At 37.3% G+C, this 18,692-nt stretch overlaps 1 protein-coding gene across 6 annotated transcripts in view; it reads left to right on the top strand.

Annotated features, from left to right (window-relative positions):
- Nucleotides 1–17,924, top strand: part of Tomosyn (syntaxin-binding protein tomosyn) — an 870,373-nt gene extending 852,449 nt beyond the window's left edge. For all 6 annotated transcript variants that reach the window (XM_076202137.1, XM_076202139.1, XM_076202138.1 and 3 more), the window contains one exon: nucleotides 13,777–17,924. In XM_076202137.1, coding sequence (XP_076058252.1) covers nucleotides 13,777–14,039 — 263 coding nt within the window. In that variant the 3' untranslated portion in view covers nucleotides 14,040–17,924. The remainder of the gene's footprint in view (nucleotides 1–13,776) is intronic.
- Nucleotides 17,925–18,692: the final 768 nt, after the last annotated feature.

The following is an 18,692-nucleotide window of genomic DNA, read 5'->3' on the forward strand; positions in this document are numbered from 1 at the left end:
AATGTCAGCAAAATTGTAATTGCCCATTATCAATAAGTCCCAGTTGCAGAAACTAGACAGTTCTTGAAACAACAGTTTGTTGTCTGCTAATGATAATGTTTTTGGCCTATATATTACACCTATATTAATTTTTTGTCAATTTGTTTGGGTTAATTCTACCCACAAACTATTATATGCATCCTGTTTCACTTTCTCTATAACACAGAAGACCCTAACAACTATAGGCCAGTCTCTCTAACAAGTACAATAGCAAATATTTGTGAAAGAATTGTAAAAAATAGATGGGTAAAATATTTAGAAAAAAACAACGTGCTAAATCCAAGACAATTTGGATTCAGACAAGAACGATCATGCGTCACCAATTTAATATGTTTCTATTCAAGGCTAATAGATATAATACAAGAAAGAGATGGATGGGCTGATTGCGTATTTCTAGACCTAAAAAAAGCTTTTGACAAAGTACCACATAAAAAGTTGCTTAACCACTTCACTCCGGACTTAAATCTCGCGGGCAGCAGCCAATGCCAGCCGTACGACGTGTCGTAATAATACTCGCATCATAAAATATAGTCACCGCTTATATCGATCGTTCTCTCTTTCACCCGCGAATTTTGAAAACCACAGAGAATGGGATTCAGGGCACATTTGGGAGAATGTAAAAACACAGGGGCGACTACAATAAATATAATCAAGACGCCGATATGGCAGCATCGCGAATCCACTTGCTCCTCATGACGCCTACGTAGGCAGTACCGTATGGAAGGAGTTAAGAAATTAGAAACTGAAGGAGGAATACAGGGAAAACTACTAAATTGGATGGAAGACTTTTTGCAAGAAAGAAAAATGAGAGTAGTAATAAGAGACCAACACTCAAAATGGGATGAAGTAATAAGCGGTGTTCCACAAGGAACGATTCTGGCCCCAATAATGTTTGCTATATATATTAATGATATGGAGGAAGGAATTGAAAGCTATATGAGCTTCTTTGCAGATGATGCAAAACTATTGAAAAAAGTGAACACGGAAGAAGATTGTGAATCACTACAGAGAGATCTAAACAAAGTACAGGAATGGAGTAGGAAGTGGGAAATGGAGTTCAATACAAAAAAGTGTAGTATAATGGAATTTGGAAAAAGTAAAAACAGAATAACAGGATCATATAAATTGGGAGAAGAAAGAATAAAAAAAGTGGAAAATGAAAAGGACCTGGGAGTCATTGTTATGAATAATATGTCACCTGAGAAACATATAAATAAGATTTTTGGAGAAACCTATAATTTAATAAGAACAATCAAAGTTGCATTTACATATCTGGATGAAGAAATGGTGAAGAAAATTCTAATCACCCTCAGAAGACCAAGATTGGAATATGCAGCAACAATATGGTCACCAAGTACAAAAAGATGTATAAAAAAACTTGAAAGAATACAAAGAGCAATTACAAAATTGGCACCTACACTCTCAAAACTATCATATGAAGAGAGACTAGCAAAACTTGAACTACAGACACTAGAGCAAAGAAGAGAGAGAGGAGATTTGATAACTATTTACAGAATCATGAAAGGCATAGAAATTACTGATAGAGAGAGTCTGATAAAATGGGATAACAGAAATACAAGAGGACATGGAAAGAAAATCAAAAAGGATAGCTATAGAAGAGACCTGAAAAAGAACAGCTTTCCTCACAGAGTAATAGACAGTTGGAACAAGTTAGATGAGAAAGTGGTGTGTGCAAAAACAATACATGAATTTAAAAATAGTTTAGATAAAATGAGATATGAAAACGGGACACCACGAGCATAGCTCCCCTTCCCGTAAAATACAACTAGGTAAATACAGGTATGAACATTGCTTTTAAGTGAGCGTTGCCAGCGATATTTAAAAAAATTCTGGTACATGAGCGAATTTTAGGTAAACATTTCAAAAGAATCTCTATGATGGTGGCAACACTCATACAAAGTTATGCAGCTGTATATCGTTTCCATTTTTTTATACAGAATAAAATAGATAAAATATTGGCAACCCCATTGTATAAATAAACATTCTGTATGTTGAAATAGCGTCAACATTTCTATGGCTATTTCGTTTTTTGCTACAGAAGTGTGTTTATGGAGATATTTGGCAATTCCTCCCACCAGCATACCCCACAAAGACAGGGCATCAGTACTTTTCAAAAGGTCAAAGTAAGGCCACGTCACTCCTGGCGCTTTCACCATACGCCACAATTTTTATTTCCCGCCCTGTATTGTTGCTGTGATTATGGGAAAATTAACAAGAAACAAGAGAGTGAAGCGGCAGAATATAGAGACGGCCTGTGAGTCCCTGATAAAGAAACAAGAAGGAAAAACAAAGAAAGAGGAGAGGATCGCAGCTGTACTCAGCACTCCGCGAGCCTCTACTAGCCATGCACAACTTACACCTCCTCCACCCACGCCACACCACTTATTCTCAACATAATTTGTGCCCCAAGACAACTGACAACTATTGTTTTTATCAGAAAGCAATAACAAACAATGAACCAATACCATCCCACAAGACCATGAAAGTCAGTTTTGTACTGCCAAGGGAACTTCGTCAGAAGGTTTGGAACGAATACAGGAGACTAACATCTGACAAGATTTTATCTGTATGTCTGCTAGGAAAAACAAAACCTGAATGAATATTTACACTCAAGAATCTGGTGTTATTGTTCCAAGTATAAGAATGCAAACAAGAACATTCTTGAGTTCAGTGTCGCCCAAGCCATCCTGGACTACAATGTCGGCTATGAAGAAGATTTTGTTGTTCCTCTTCTTGGGGAACCCTACACTCATATTCGTAAGTCTGCCCTTGAAAGAAGAGAGAGGAAACGAGACTGAGTGATAAAAGTGAAGAAAAACATGGTTAAAGGGACAGATAGTGGGGACTATAAGGCTGGGGGCTTTTAAAAATGGTTGTGAAAATTTAAATCCCCCGTCCTGTAAAGTTTGTTTTTGTTCTTTCTGTTGTAATATCTTCGGTTGTTCTTTATGGAGTTTTGTCATTTTTGTTACTTTTGAAAGTAAACATCATGCTCTTTATTTTCTACAGTATTATGAAACCTGAATTTTCCAGCATTTTTTTTAATTATTCAGAGAAACAAATTAATAAAAAATCAGATGTATTAGTTAGAAAAAATGTATCCAATAAGATTTGTTCTCCCAGACTCTAAGCTTTCATTTCATACCAAGCAGAATGATGTGGAAGGATTTTCCATTAAGTAATTAGAGCTTCAATAGAGCTCACTTTATCTTCATTAAATATTCACTATGCCTTACATATACATGAGAGGAACACAATACCCTGAGGAATTACACACTAATGTAAGGGGTATTTATACCTATATTCATTAAACACATATTTGAAGAAAAAAAATTCACCTACTCCTTGTCATAGTTTCTCTAATTCTTGTTTGTTTTTCAGTTTGCTGTTTACAAATGTATAAAATAATTTTGATTGATCTTTACATTTTCTATTACATCTTTTTCATATTTTTTCTTCTCTGCACACTTGTACATATTGATTTCTATAACTAGTATATATTTTCCATTTACAGGTGTTTTGTCTTCCATTTTATCCCAGCTTTATCCCTTTTGTCTTTTAACTCCCTACATCTTTTGTCGTACCAACACTTTACATATCCTTTTTCTTGTTTTTGTCTTGGAACATACTTTTCCACTCCTTTATAAACTTTTGTCAAAATTTTCCATTTCTCTTCTACTGTTGTTTCCTCCTTGTGTATCCTTTCCCAGTCTGCTTTTTGAAAGAATTATCTTATTTTATCAAAATTTGTTTTCCATACATCAATCTTCCCTTTCTATATTTTTTGTTTTTACCATGTATTTTTCCTCATTTAGTTCCAGTTCAACCGATATGTGATCAATTTTACTTACTGGTGTCTTATATTCAATCTTGCCCACTTTCATGTTCTGATGTAATTATTGGGTCCAGTCTCGATGGTTCTTCCTCATTTCTATACCTAGTATTCTCTTGTATCCATTGCATCATTGTATGTTCAATAATCATACCAAGTAATACATTTCCCCACAGGTCATCTCCACCCTTCACAGCTTAGATAACACGTTTTTAGAAAAATCTGAGTGCAAGAGGGACTTGGGAGTTCTGGTGAGTCCGGACCTTAAAACCAGGAAGCAGTGCATTAGTGCCAGAAATAAAGCTAACATAGCATTAGGTTTCATTGCTAGGACGGTAACGAATAGAAGTGCAGAGGTAATTATTAAACTCTATCTAGCGATAGTTAGACCCATCCTTGACTATGCGGTACAGTTTTGGTCTCCGTCCTACAGAATGGACATAAATTCACTAGAATCAGTACAAAGAAGAATGGCTAAAATGATACATGGACTCAGAAATTTGGCTTATGAAGAGAGGATTAGGCACCTAAACTTACACTCTCTGGAAAGACGCAGAGTGCGGGGTGATCTAATAGAAGTGTTCAAGTGGATCAAAGGCTATAACAAGGGTGATGCAAACAAGGTCATCATAATAAAACAACAGGGCAGGACTCGCAGTAATGGGTATAAACTGGACAAATTTAGATTTAAGAAGGAAATAGGCAAGAATTGGTTTACTAATAGGGTGGTCGATGAATGGAATAAACTTAGCCATGTAGTAAGTGCTGAAACTATCATTTGTTTTAAAAAACAATTAGACAACTTTATGGATGGGGATGACAGGTGGTGATGGATACGGAGCTGCCTAGTGTAGGCCTTATGGTCTCTTGCAGTCTCCTTTATTCTTATGTCATCTCTTCCCAGCAGATTTCTTTACAATTACAGTCACCCATTATAATTATTCTTCCTCTATCTTCCATTATCTTATTTAGTGTTATCCTTGTGTCTTCTAACATATTTTTGTGTTCTCTTCCCACGAAGCCATTTTAGGAGGCACATAACTTACCACAAACTTCCTGCTCTTCTTATTCCAGTCCTCTATTTACATCATAATCATCTCTATTCTTTCCATATGTGACATTCCTCACATTTATATTCTTAATGAGGAACATAACTCCACCCCCTTGTTTTACTTCTCTGTTTCTAATTCAATAATTATATGCACCATGTCCTACACTGATGGGTGGTAATGGACATTTTAATTTTGTCTACAATTCCCATTATGTCCGGTTCTTTTTCTCTCAGGTAATCATTTCATTCAAGCCTGTTATGAAGCCATCTGTATTTGTGAAAGACACTTTTAATTTTCTGCTACCTCCATCCTGTTTTCTGTTTCCCTTCTGTTTTTCTCTACTATGAGCCATTTCCTCACTTTCATATCCACAACTCTCCAATAGAATTTCTCTTTGTCTGACTCTGTTCTGTTCGCGTTTTTTTCCTTAGCATCTACTCTTTTTGTTTTCTCTTCCTCTCTTTCCTCTATATTCATCTCTCTTTTTATCCATACCTGTTTATACAGATCACTTTTTGCTAGTTTCCCTGTTTTTGATAAGGTATTCTCTGCTGCCGTTTGTGACCTGAATTTAACCTTAATTGGTCTGGACTTATCTATATTGTATATCCCTAGTATATATATTTCTTCAATTTCTTTCCATATTTCTTGTTCATCTTCTTGAATTATTTTTAATACCTTGTTTACTTTTCCTTCTCCTTTACTCTTGTAGTCCTATTTGGATTATGCGTCTCTTCCATCCCTAATATAATTATACATTTCATTTTATCTGCTAAGTCTCTTACAATGTTCTCCTTCTCTCTCATCACTTTAATAACGGTGTCCTTAGTTTGTTCTTTTACTATATCTAAATTCAATTTTGTTGTTCTCTTGGACTTTTCTTCAACCCTGTACCTCTTTTGCTATGGACTCTTCATTCTCTTTATTCTTCTTCTTTAATTCCTCATTCTCATCCTTTACTTCTTTTAACTGTCTTTTTAATTCTTCTATTTCTTTAGTTAGGTTTTGATTCTCCTTTAGTTCTTCCAGTTTATCGATTCTATGTGTAACTAGTGTTAATTGGTTAAACCTAACCTTCCATGCTTTTTTTTTTTTTAGTTTCTCCTCTAAACTTACTAGTTGGTGGAGGTTGTCATCTCCCTCATTAAATCCTTAAAAGTAATTATCTTCTCTTTCCATTGAGCTGCTATTATCTATATTTCTACTTTTAATACCTCTGCTCCCCTGTTCTACCTAATCTGTGTGATCTGCACACCTTTTGTTGACACCCCTTCTGACGTCCAGGGCCCATTCATCCCCTTCCTCATTTTCTTCCATTTTCCTCAATAATGTCTCCCCTTCTCCTTTTTCTTCACCTGCCCACTACACCATGAGCTTTCCCCTTCCCTACTAATACAACATAGGTACTCCCTCATCACTGTAATCCACGAAAATTGTGTTTCTTTCCGGAGTTCGCTGTTAGTCCGACGTGTGCGTATATATATATATATTTACCTAGTATTATATGGAAAGGGGAGCTATGCTTGTAGTGACCCATCTTTGTATCTCACAACATCTAGTTTGTTCTTAGATTCTTGTATGGTTTTTGCACACACTATTGTTTCATCCAATTTGTTCCAGATATTCACCACTCTATGCAGATTTTTTTTTCAGATAGCTTCTATATCGTTTTTCAGTTTCTTTTCATGTCCCCTTGTTTTCCCCTATCCCACTTTAATAAGTCTTCTCTGTCAAGGATGTCCATGCCTTTCATGATTCTGTAAATGGCCAATAGATTGCCTCTTTCTTTTCTTTGTACCAGGGTTGGTAGTTCCAGTTTAGACAATCTTTGCTCATATGTCAATTTTGAAAGTGTTGGGACATTCTTTGTCATTGCTCTTTGGGTTTCTTCTATTTTCCTTATATTCTTTTTTGTACTGGGTGTCCATAGTGTTGCAGCATACTCCAATCTTGGTCTTCTCAGTGTGACTAGTATTTTTTCCATTACCCCATCCAAGTAATTAAAAGCCACCTTTATTGATTTTAGAAAATTGTAGGTTTCTCCAACTATTTTGTTTATCTGCTTGTCTGGGGATATGTCTTTGGTGATAATTACTTCTAGGTCCTTTTTGGAACCAACTTTCTTTACTTCCTTTTCCACTGATTTTATATTGTCCTGAAATTCATTTTTTTATTTTTCTAAACTCCATTATACTACATTTCTTAATGTTGAAGTTCATTACCCACTTTTGACTCCATTCCCAGTCCATGTCCAGGTCTCTCTGTAGCGATCCACAATCTTTTTCCGTACACTCTTTAGTAGTTTTGCATCATCTACAAATAAGTTCATGTAACATTCAACACCTTCATCCATGTCATTTACATATATAGCAAACATTATCAGAGCCAATACTGAACCCTGTGAGACTGCACTTATCATTTCTTCCCAAGAATAGTTTTTATATCTGAGCACCACTTTCATTTTTCTCCCATGCAAGAAATCTTCCATCCCATTTCAATAATTTTCCATGTATACCTCCTTTTGTTTCAAGTTAACTTAATAGTTTCTTGTGTGGTACTTTATCAAATGCCTTTTGTAAATCTAGGAAACCACAGTCTTCCCATCCATCTCTTCCATTATATCTATGAACCCTGAATAGAGACAGATCAAATTTGTGGCAAATGATCTTCCCTGCCTAAAACCAAATTGTTTCGGATTTAGTATATTCTCCTCCAGATGTTTAGTCCATCTACTTTTGATGACTTTTTCACAAATTTTAGCTATTTTACTTGTAAGGGAGACCAGTTTATAGTTTATTGTTTCCCCTTTATATATTGGCACAATATTAGCATTTTTCCAGTCTTGCAATACCTTTCCTTGTTTGAGTGAGCAATCTGTTATCTTATGTGTTTTGTCCATTCATCTATACATTCTTTTAGTATCCAGTTTACAATTTTGTCCAGGCTGTGTGATTTTCTGCCATCAAGGTTCATTATTTGGTCCCTTATTTCTGTCACAATTATTTCTCTCATTGGGGGGACCTTTCTCCCCCTTCCTTCATCCCAATTGTGTATTTTTTTGTTTGTGAATAAATATTTGAAATGCTTGTTCATAATTTCATCCATTTCTATATCCTCTGTATAATCTATTCTCCCTTGATGTGTGTGTGTATTTACTTAGTTGTATTTTACAGGAAGGGGAGCTATGCTCATGGTGTCCCATCTTTGTATCTCACAGTGTCTTGTGTGTATATGAAAAGTATGGTAGGGGTTGTTTGGATGGCGTGAGAAACGAGGTGAGGAAGAGAGTGGGAGTGAAAAATGAGATGACAGAGCTGATAAAAGAGTATTGGGATGGTTTGGACACATGGAAAGAATGAGTAAAGAAAGATTAGTAAAAGAGGTGTGGAAGACAGAAGTAGAAGGAGTGAATATGAGGGGATGTCAGAAGATGAGAAGGATGGATAGGGTGAAGAGGGCATTGAGCAAGAGGGGAATGTCTGTTGAGCAAGGAAGGGAGAAGGCAGGAGATAGGGACGATTGGAGAGTGGCTGTGTTTAGATCGAGAGACATAATTTAATTTGTGATACACAGCATGGTTTCTCCAAGGGTAAGTCATGTGTGACTAATCTTCTATCCTTTTACACTAAAGTATATAAGGCTTCAGATAACAATGATAATTACGATGTGATTTACCTTGACTTTAGCAAAGCGTTCAACAAGGTGCCACACTAAAGACTACTAAATAAAATCAAAGCCCATTGCATAGGAGGAAAAGAGTTAGAATGGATTAGAGCTTGGATCAGTAACAGAAAACAGCAGGTCACCATAAATGGAGTAAAATCCAGGTGGGGCAATGTTACTAGTGGGGTTCCCTTGTTGTTCATTATGTACATAATCGACTTAGACGATGGGATAAATAGTGATGTTAGTAAGTTCGCGGATGACACTAAAATAGGATCAAAGGCTTTAACAAGGGTGATGCAAACAAGGTCATCATATTAAAACAACAGAGCAGGACTCATAGTAATGGATTTAAACTGGACAAATTTAGATTTAAGAAGGATATAGGCAAGAATTGGTTTACTATTAGGGTGGTCAACGAATGGAATAGACTTAGCAACCATGTAGTGAGCGCTGAAACTATCAGTTGTTTTAAGAAATGGTTAGACAACTTTATGGATGGGGATGACAGGTGATGATGGATATGGAGCTGCCTTGTGTAGGCCTTATGGTCTCTTGCAGTCTCCTTCGTTCTTATGTTCTTATGATACTGTTATGCAAGGAAGGGATGGGGGATGCTTACATGTGAATGATATTTTGATACAGCCTGAAGGAATTTCTCCCCATAATCTCTTTTTCTGTAAGAATAGATGAAAAGGCGGGGTTGCTGATAAAATGAAGCAGCTTTGCTGTGGATGTACTGTGTCTTGCTACATTGGTTCTGACCTAGCAGTGGTTGGAATACAGGGATGACCAATCATTCATGAGGAGCTAAGATGAGGAGGAAAGGGTGGTGGAGGGAATTGGAATGGGTTGGAGGAAGTACGTGCCTTTGGCTTGGCTACCTCCCTTATAAAGGGGAAAAAGCTCTTGGTATATAGATAGTGCATATATATATATATATATATATATATATATATATATTATATAAGGTTTGGGTCTTTTAATGTGCATGGATGTAGTACAGATGAGTGCAAAAGGGAAGAAATAGGCAGTATGTTTGTGAGAAGATGGATGTGTTGGCATTGAGTGAAACTAAATTGAAAGGGAGGGGAGAGTGTGAGTTTGGGAGTGTAGTTGGGAGGTTCTCAGGAGTGAAGAGAGGACGAGGGAGAGAAGGGGTGGCTATAATAGTAAGTGAAGAGATAGGTAAGCATGTAGTGGAGTGGAAGGAGGTTTCTTCAAGGTTAATGTGGATGAAGGTGAAACTGGGAAGGGAGATGTGGGGTTTTGTAAGTGTGTATGGGCCTGATAGTGAGAAGGGCATAGAGGAAAGGGAAGCTTCTTGGATAGATTTAAATTAGTGCATAGAGGGATTAGGGAGAAATGTCAATGTAGTGGTGTTGGGAGACCTTAATGCTAGGGTAGAAAAAGAACCAATAGACGGAGTGGCTGGGAAATGTGGAATTCCAGGAAAGGATCGTATTGGAGAGTTAATGGTGGAGACATGTCTAGAGAGTTGATGATTGCAAATACATTGTTTAGGAAGTCAAGTATAAGTACACATGAGAGAGGGTGGTGGATGGAAGGGTGGTAGATAGAGCATTAATGGATTATGTAGTGGAAGATAGGAGTGTAATAGGAAGAGTTAAGGATGTACATGTTCTAAGGAGAGAGAGTGGGGGAATATCAGATCATTTTCTGGTGGAGGGTAAGTTGAGAATGGAGGATAGATGGAGAAAGAGGAAAAGGACAAAATGTAGGGAGGTACTTAGAGTGAACTGCTTAAATGAGAAAGAAAAGGAGAATGAGTACAAGAAGAAGCTGAGAGAGGAGTGGGAAGGAGGGAAGGATAGAGAAGAACTAGGAGTGGAGGAATGGGGATGGTTCAAGGAGGGAGTCACAAGGTGTGCAAAGATGGTGTGTGGAACAAGGAGGACAGGAGGAAATAGAAGGAAGGGTAATGAGGGGTGGGATGAGGAAGCAAAGAAGGTTGTAAAAGAGAAGAAGTGAGCTTTCACAGATTGGTTACAAAATAGGACGAGGGAATCATATAAGAGGTACAAAGAAAAGAGAAGTAAAACATAAAATAAAGGAGGCAAAGAGGAAAGCAGATGTGAAATGGGGTAAAAGTACAACAGAATTTTTTGAAAGTAATAAAAAGGTGTTTTGGAAAGAAATTAAGAGAGGAAGAGGAGGCAAATCAAGTAGAGAAGAAAAGGTAAAAGGTGCAGATGGAGAGATGATAATGAAAGATAAGGCAGTAAGAGGAAGGTGGGCAGAATATTTTAGGGAGTTGCTAAATATGAAGGAGGCTAGGGAGGGAAAAGTATTTGCAGTGGGAAGTGCTAAGAAAATGATTGTGATGAGTGAGGAAAATGGAGGAGAAATAAGGAAGGATGAAGTGAAGGCAGTTGTTAAGGAGATGAGAGCAGGTAAGACACCTGGTCTGGATGGATGTCATGCAGAATGTCTGAAAAAAGGGGGTACAGTGGTGGTGGACTGGCTGGTGAGGTTATTCAATATTTGTTCAAGAGAGGGTAGAATGCCAGAGGACTAGAGGAGTGCCTGTATAGTTCCACTTTACAAGGGTAAAGGGGACAAGTGTGAGTGTAGTAGTTCCAGAGGGATAAGCTTGTTAAGTGTAGTTGAGAAGGCTTATGGGATGGTCTTGATTGAGAGGATTAGGAGAGGAACAGAGGGAGTACTTGGTGAGGAACAGTATGGGTTTAGGACAGGTAGAGGTTGCATAGATCAGAGTTTTGTGGTAAGACAGATATGGGAGAAAGCTTTAGGAAAAGGTAAGGATTTTTTTTTTTTTTTTTTTTTTATAGATCTGTAAAAGGCTTATGACAGGGTAGACAGAAAGGCACTGTGGGAGGCATTGCAGATATATGGGATAGGAGGAAAGCTTCTAGGAGCTGTCAAGAGTTTTTATGAGAGTAGTGGAGTTTGTGTCGGGATTAGAAAAGGAGAGAGTGAGTGGTTTGAGGTAAAGGTGGGACTTTGTCAGAGATGTGTTATGTCATCCTTGCTGTTCAATTACATGGGGGTGGTGTGAGAGGTAAATACAAGGGTTGGGTCAGGCATTGGAGATGGTTAAAGAAAATGGAGAAAAGTGGGAGGTGAGCCAGCTGTTGTTTGCGGATAACAATGCGCTTGTAGCAGGATCAGAGGAGGGATTGAGGAAGTTAGTGGTAGAGTTTGGGAAAGTGTGTGAAAGAAGGAAGTTGAAGATAAATGTAGGTAAATGTAAGATGATGAGATGTACAAGGGGTGAAAGTGGGAGCAGACTGGAAATGAATATTAAGGGAGAGAGACTGGAGGAAGTGGATAGTTTTAGATACTTGGGTGCGAATGTGGCAGGAAAGGGAGAGGTAGAATTTAGATTGAGAGAAGTGAATAAATGCCTTGGTGGATTAAAAAGTGTAATGAGAAATAGACATCTGGGAATGGATGCTAAGAGGAGATTGTATGAAGGAGTGATTGTGCTGACAGCACTGTATGGGGCAGAAACTTGGAACATAAGAGAGGAAAAGAGGAGTTTGAATGTGTTTGAGATGAAATGTCTGAGAAGTATTATAAGGGTTACTAGGCTGGATAGAGTGAGAAATGAGGAGGTGAGGAGGAGAACAGGGGTGGAAAGAGAGTTGGGAGATAGGGTTGATGTAAGAGTATTGGGATTCTATGGACACATGTAAAGAATGAGTGAAGACTAGTAAATGAGGTGTGGAAGGCAGATGTGGAAGGAGTGAACATAAGAGGGCGACCTAGGATTAGATGGATGGATGGGGTAAAAGGGGCTTTGGGGAAGAGGGGAATCTCCGTTGAGGAAGGATGGGAGAGGACAGAAGACGGGTGAATGAAGAATGGTTGTATATGGATGATGTTGTGATCCATGAGGTGGAATGGGTGGGGGATAGGAGGTGAGAGAGTATGTGTGAGAAAAATTTGACATAGACTGAAGGGATTTCTCCTTGTCTTCTTTTCTGCATGAAGGGACAGAGAGGGGGGTCTCCAATTTAGTGAAGCTGCCTTGCTGTGGATGTGCTGTGTCTTGTGACACTGCTTCTGACCCAGGACAGTGGGTGAGATGCTGGGATGACCTGTCATCCAGGAGGTGCCAAGAGGGAGGGAAGAGGGTGGAGGGGAGTGGAGTATAATAGGGATGGAATGGGCAGGAGTGGTTTTTATGCCTTTGTTTTTTTGCTACCTCCCTTATAAGGGGGGAAAAAGCCTTTGGTATATATATATATATATATATATGCACACACATGATTGTGCCAACGACACTGTATGCGGCAGTGGAGTTCGAGAGAGGCAGAAAGGAAAAATTTATATGTGTTTGAAATGAATAATCTGAGAAGTATGATAGGGTTGCAAAGTTGGATAGAGTGAAAAATGAGGAGGAAAGTATAGGTGGATAAAAAAGTGGCAGATTGGGATGGTTTGGAAACATGGAAAGAATGAATGAAGAAAAATAGCAAAAAAGTTGTGGAAGGCAAAGGTGGATGGAGTGAACATGAGGGGACGACCAAGGATGAGGTGGATGAATGGGGTGAAAGTGACTTTGAGCAAGAGGTGAATGTCTGTTTAGCAAGGAAGAAAGAAGACAGTGGATTGAGGTGAATGGAAGATGGTTGTGTGGATGATATTTTGATGTAGCTTGAATTGATTTCTCCCCATCTTCCCTGTTTAACTACATGAGGATTGGGAATGGGGTGTTGCCATGTAATTGACTAACCCAAAACAAATATGATTTTAACTTGAACATTTTTTGTTGTATATCTTTAATTCATTTGTGTTTAATATGTTACTTCTTTTTTCCAGGAAAATAATACTCTTTAAAACCTCAAAACTTACTTTACTTATGAAATTCCAGTGGGCACATGCTTATCCAATCAATCATATATATATATATATATATATATATATATATATATATATATATATATATATATATATATATATACTGTTGTAAAATCATGTAAAGATAGAGTATCATTAGGATGTGTAGAAAAAATTCTGTAAAATTAAGAGTTTGACTAAACCAGTGAAATTTTCACAAGATTCAGTAATACTCTGAGTTACTGAGCTCTTGCAAATAATAAAATTATTTTGGGTGTTTTCATGCCCTAATTTGTTTTTTCACATGTGCAATTCATTTCATGATTTTTCTTTTTTTTTCAGTTGGTGACTCCTCAGGCAAAGGTTCACGTAGTGTAGCCAAACACATCCCAGGACCTACCACACAGCTTGATGCCCTCAATATGAGAGCAGGCACTCTGGCTGGAGAAGTGAACAGAACCAAGATGTTGCTAGTAGAGCGAGGACAGAAATTAGGTGACCTAGAAGATAAATCAGGAAAAATGATGACTGAGGCAGAGGCTTTCTCAACAGTTGCTCACAAGGTCATGCTCAAGTACAAGGACAAGAAGTGGTACCAGCTCTGAGCCCCAAGTAATTCCTTGATTTGGGCTTGGTTTGCCATGGGGGCACTAATACAGCTTCCAGGAGCTGTGTATACTATCAGGTACTGCCTTTGATTAGGTAGTACTTGGATTGCAAATGCAGTTATGTATATGGATCATTGTTACATAGTGGAGATGTCTGAGTTAAGAGTTAAGGTATTAAGGTTTACACAGTTTCAGAATTGTGGTTTGAATAAAACAAAACCAAATGCTGGTGTGTTGATATGTCAGATAATACAGAAGGCAAGGTAAAGAAGAGTAACTTTTTCATACCAGTACCCAATGCCAGAATACCTACATGGGTTCTGTGCATGGTGGGCTGCAGGAGGTTTGGAATTCCAGGGACATGCTGATGAGTTTGGCAAAGAATATGGCAGAGGGTTGGAAATAGGACCCTTGTTTTGCATGACTGGACAGTAGTTGCAGTGAAGGATGTGTCATGTCGGTGATGGTTGATAAAATAAAGTATTTGGCAGGTTGGATCAGTAGGTTTCCCAAAGCATTCCCAATCTTACATCCCAACATTCAGTCTCTTACTTCTGCTCTCACTCCTCATGACTTCAGCATCCCTCTAGTATATTGAAAATGCCTTCATATTTTGTCAACCTCTTCCCTTCTTTTTCTCCTTATCCTGCTTGAGCCTGCATGAGATTGGGCTCACCTTCCCTCATCTGTTTACAAGAAGTGAAAGTATATAATTTATTGAAGCTTCAGGCAGATGAGTTAAATTTGTACTTAAATTTGTATGTATGATTGAAAGAATATAGAGTTTGCAATTTAAGTGATTTTTCAGTTTAGGTTAAATAATGAGAGGTGACTGACCTGGCTTAGTTTGCAATCAAACTTAGACATGTGTCATGGGACTGTATAACGCTTTGTGATACTGTCAAGCAGTTGTTGATTACACAGTTGGACTGACTGTAGGCTTACATTTAGGCTAATACACCCATACTGTGTGTAGGTTGAGAAACATTATTATCCAGGCTTCAATGCAGAAACTTCTATATATTCATGAGCATTGAGACCAAAGTGACAAAGTCGCTGGACGATGTGCATTTGGTGCATTTGAGTCTCACCTAAGTGTATTCCTACATCTCTTGTAACTATCTTTATATCTATACTGTTTACAGAACCCAAGTGTTGTTTATTGCAGGCCAAAATGATTTAGGGTAGATGATGTAACTTACAGTAGGGATCCAGTGTTTGTTTGTTTCAGGTCAGTGCTGGCAACTGCTTCATGTCTTACGGGATCATTTGCCCCGTCCTTGTGGTGGATTGTTTAGTTGAGTGTTGCTCGAGACTTGTTGACTTTGTTTATTCCTGTATTATGATAGCCATGTTACCTGCACAAAGATGGTACCAGAGAGTATTGGCAGTTACTCTTCAGGTTTGGAAGCAGTTTTAACTTGTATATTCCTGTTAACAAACCCAACTAAGGCCAAACCAGTGATATACTCTATGGTCAAATAATATACTAAGGTTGACCATGAAAGGTAATAGTAGTACAGCATATGATTATTCAAGATTAATTCCATAGCAGTCTTGACTGTTTTCATTACAAGAAAAGGAGAGCAGAATTGAATACATTACATCCAACACACACACACACACACACACACACACACACACATCAATAGATGGCATCAGAGGAAAATTATTGGAATGGATGAAAGACTTCCTGACTGGGAGGAAAATGAGAGTAGTAATTAGAGATAAATTCTCAAATTGGGAACAAATGATAAGTGGTGTCCCGCAGGGATCAGTACTGGCCCTGATCATGTTTGCCATATACATAAATGACATGGATGAAGGAGTAGTGTTATATGAATTTCTTTGCAGACGACACAAAAATACTAAAGAAAGTAAGAATGGAGGAGGATTGCGACTCATTACAGCAAGACTTGGACAAGATCTGGAAATGGACCCAAAAGCGCGAAGTGAAATTCAATATCAAGAATGTAGTATAATGGAATTTGGAAAAAGTAAAAACAGAATATCGAGAGATTATGAAATTGGTGAAGAGGTCAAAAAAGTAAACTCGGAAAAAGACCTTGGAGTGATGATCAGCAAAGACATGACACCAGACAAACATATTGATAAAATAGTCAGAGAAATCTACAATTTATTGAGGTCAATAAAAGTGGCATTTGTCTATTTGGACGAGGAAATTATAAAAATATTTTAACTAAACTGATAAGACCAAAACTCAAGTATGCAGCAACACTATGGACACCCAGTACCAAAAAGAATATAAAAAAATGAGAAAGAATACAAAGAGCAACAACAAAACTGGCACCAACTCTTTCCAAAATGACATATGAACAAAGACTGTCCAAATTAGAATTACCAACTCTGGAACAAAGAAGGGAAAGAGGAGACCTAACTATCTATAGAATTGTGAGAGGAATGGAAATCTTAGATAAGAATGATTTATTGAAATGGGACAATGGAAAAACAAGAGGATAGGAAAAGAAACTTAAAAAAGATAATTACAGAAGAGATCTGAAAAAAAAAAAAAAAAAAATAGCTTCCCACACAGAGTGATAGATACCTGGAACAAATTAGACAAAGAAACAGTGTGTGCAAACACTATTCAAGATTTTATGAAAAAACTTGATGCTGAAAAATACAAAGACAGGTCACCACGAGCATAGCTCCCTTCCTGTATAATACAACTAGGTAAATACACACTCCAGCAGTGGTTAAAGTAAGACATATGGAAAACAAACTCTGAAGCTCCGAAGTGCTAAGCAGCGCTTCACTGACAGACAAATTTGGAACCAACCCTAGTTGTTTACAAAATGGGAAGGGAGAATTATATTATTAGTGACCAATAATGTAACTGTCGTTGTGTCTTTATTTATTTTTTTTTTCACAATCGGTTACTCAAAAAATGGAAGAAAAAAATGGAAACCCAAGGGATAAAGAACCAACAAAAAGATGCCTAGACGTAAGTAGGGTTGAAACGTCTTTGGGGGTAATCCCCAAAAGGACATGCCTGAACGAAACACCAAAGACATACCAAAGGTTTGAAAAAAAATTATTTTCTGGTTTTGACAGAGAGAGTGGAATTATGTATAGAGGGATAGAAATGGAAAGAGAACCCAGATTTAAAAATATAATGAGAAATAGGGAAATCAATGACTTGTAAGATGAAATAATTGAACTCAGAAGTGAGTATAAAATGATGTACAAAGAGGTAGCTCTACTAAGGAGGGCCAATGAAGAAAATAACAGGAAAATAGATGAGCTGAAAAAGGAACTAAATAGGATAAAGGGAGAGAATGAAATATTAAAAAATGAAGATATGAATAGAAATGAGGCATTAAAGAAAGAGATGAAGGATCAAATGCAGGCAGTGACTGAGAAAGTGGAAGAGATCAAAGAAAATTACTTCCAAGAAATAAACAGTGGAAAGTAAAACAAGAAAGTAAAAACTTATCTTTTAAAGAAATAGCGGAGCAACAGGTCAAGGAAAATGGTAAGGAAATGGTAATTCAAGTAATTAAAGAGAAAGGAAATTTAATCAGGGAAACATTGGATAAAAAAAGATGCATCAAATCTGTGGTATTAAAGAGAAACACAATGTTCCTAGATATCAGAGAGAAAAAGAGGAAAAGGTATCACTAAAGAAATTCTGAAAGATATTCAAGAGGAAGGACAAAGTATAGATAAAGAAATTGAGGAGACATATAGAATAGGAAGATAATCAAAAGAAAAACAATATAGGCCATTAAAAGTAAAACTTAGGTCACAAATGATTGCAGAGGAAGTACTGTCTAGAACAACAAAACTAGTAAATAATGAACATTACAAAAATGTATGGATAAAAAAAGAAATGAGTGATGAAGAAAAAGAAAAAGAAAAGGAACTTAGAAATGAAGCAAATGAAAAAATAAAAAGAGAACCAAGGCTGAAAAGAATTATTTTTTTGGAGAGTGGTGGACCTGAGGTGGAGAAAATGGTATATCAAGATAAAAGGAAACAAAGTTGACAGAAAAAGATATGAAAGGAAAAAACTAAAGTTAGCCTATACCAACATAGACGGAATGATTTCAGGACTGAATGAATTAAATGTCTATTACTCTGTGGGGAAAGCTGTTCTTTTTCAGAACAGCTTTCCCTACAGAGTAATAGACATTTGGAACAAGTTAGATGAGAAAGTGGTGTGTGCAAAAACAATACACGAATTTAAAAACAGTCTAGATGAAATGAGATATGAAGACGGGACACCACGACCATAGCTCCCCTTCCTGTAAAGTACAACTAGGTAAATACACAAAGAAATTAGAAAGAATCCAAAGAGCAGTGACAAAGATGGCACCCACACTCAAATTTGACATATGAACAAAGATTGGAGAAATTACAGCTGTCAACATTGGTGCAGAGAAGGGAAAGAGGCGACTTGTTGACCATCTTCAGAATTATGAAAGGGATGGAAGTTCTCAATAAAGATGACCTATTGAAATGAGACGAGAGAAACAAGAGGACACGATAAGAAGCTAAAGAAGGACAGTTACAGAAGAGACCTGAAAAAGAACAGTTTCATGCACAGAGTGATCGATGTCTGGAACAAACTAAACAGTGAATACCAGAACTATACACAAGTTCAAGAATAAACTGGATGTGGAAAGA

This window comes from Oratosquilla oratoria, chromosome 18 (genome assembly GCF_046742065.1).
Source record: "Oratosquilla oratoria isolate Oo_2021 chromosome 18, ASM4674206v1, whole genome shotgun sequence".
NCBI lineage: Eukaryota > Metazoa > Arthropoda > Malacostraca > Stomatopoda > Squillidae > Oratosquilla > Oratosquilla oratoria.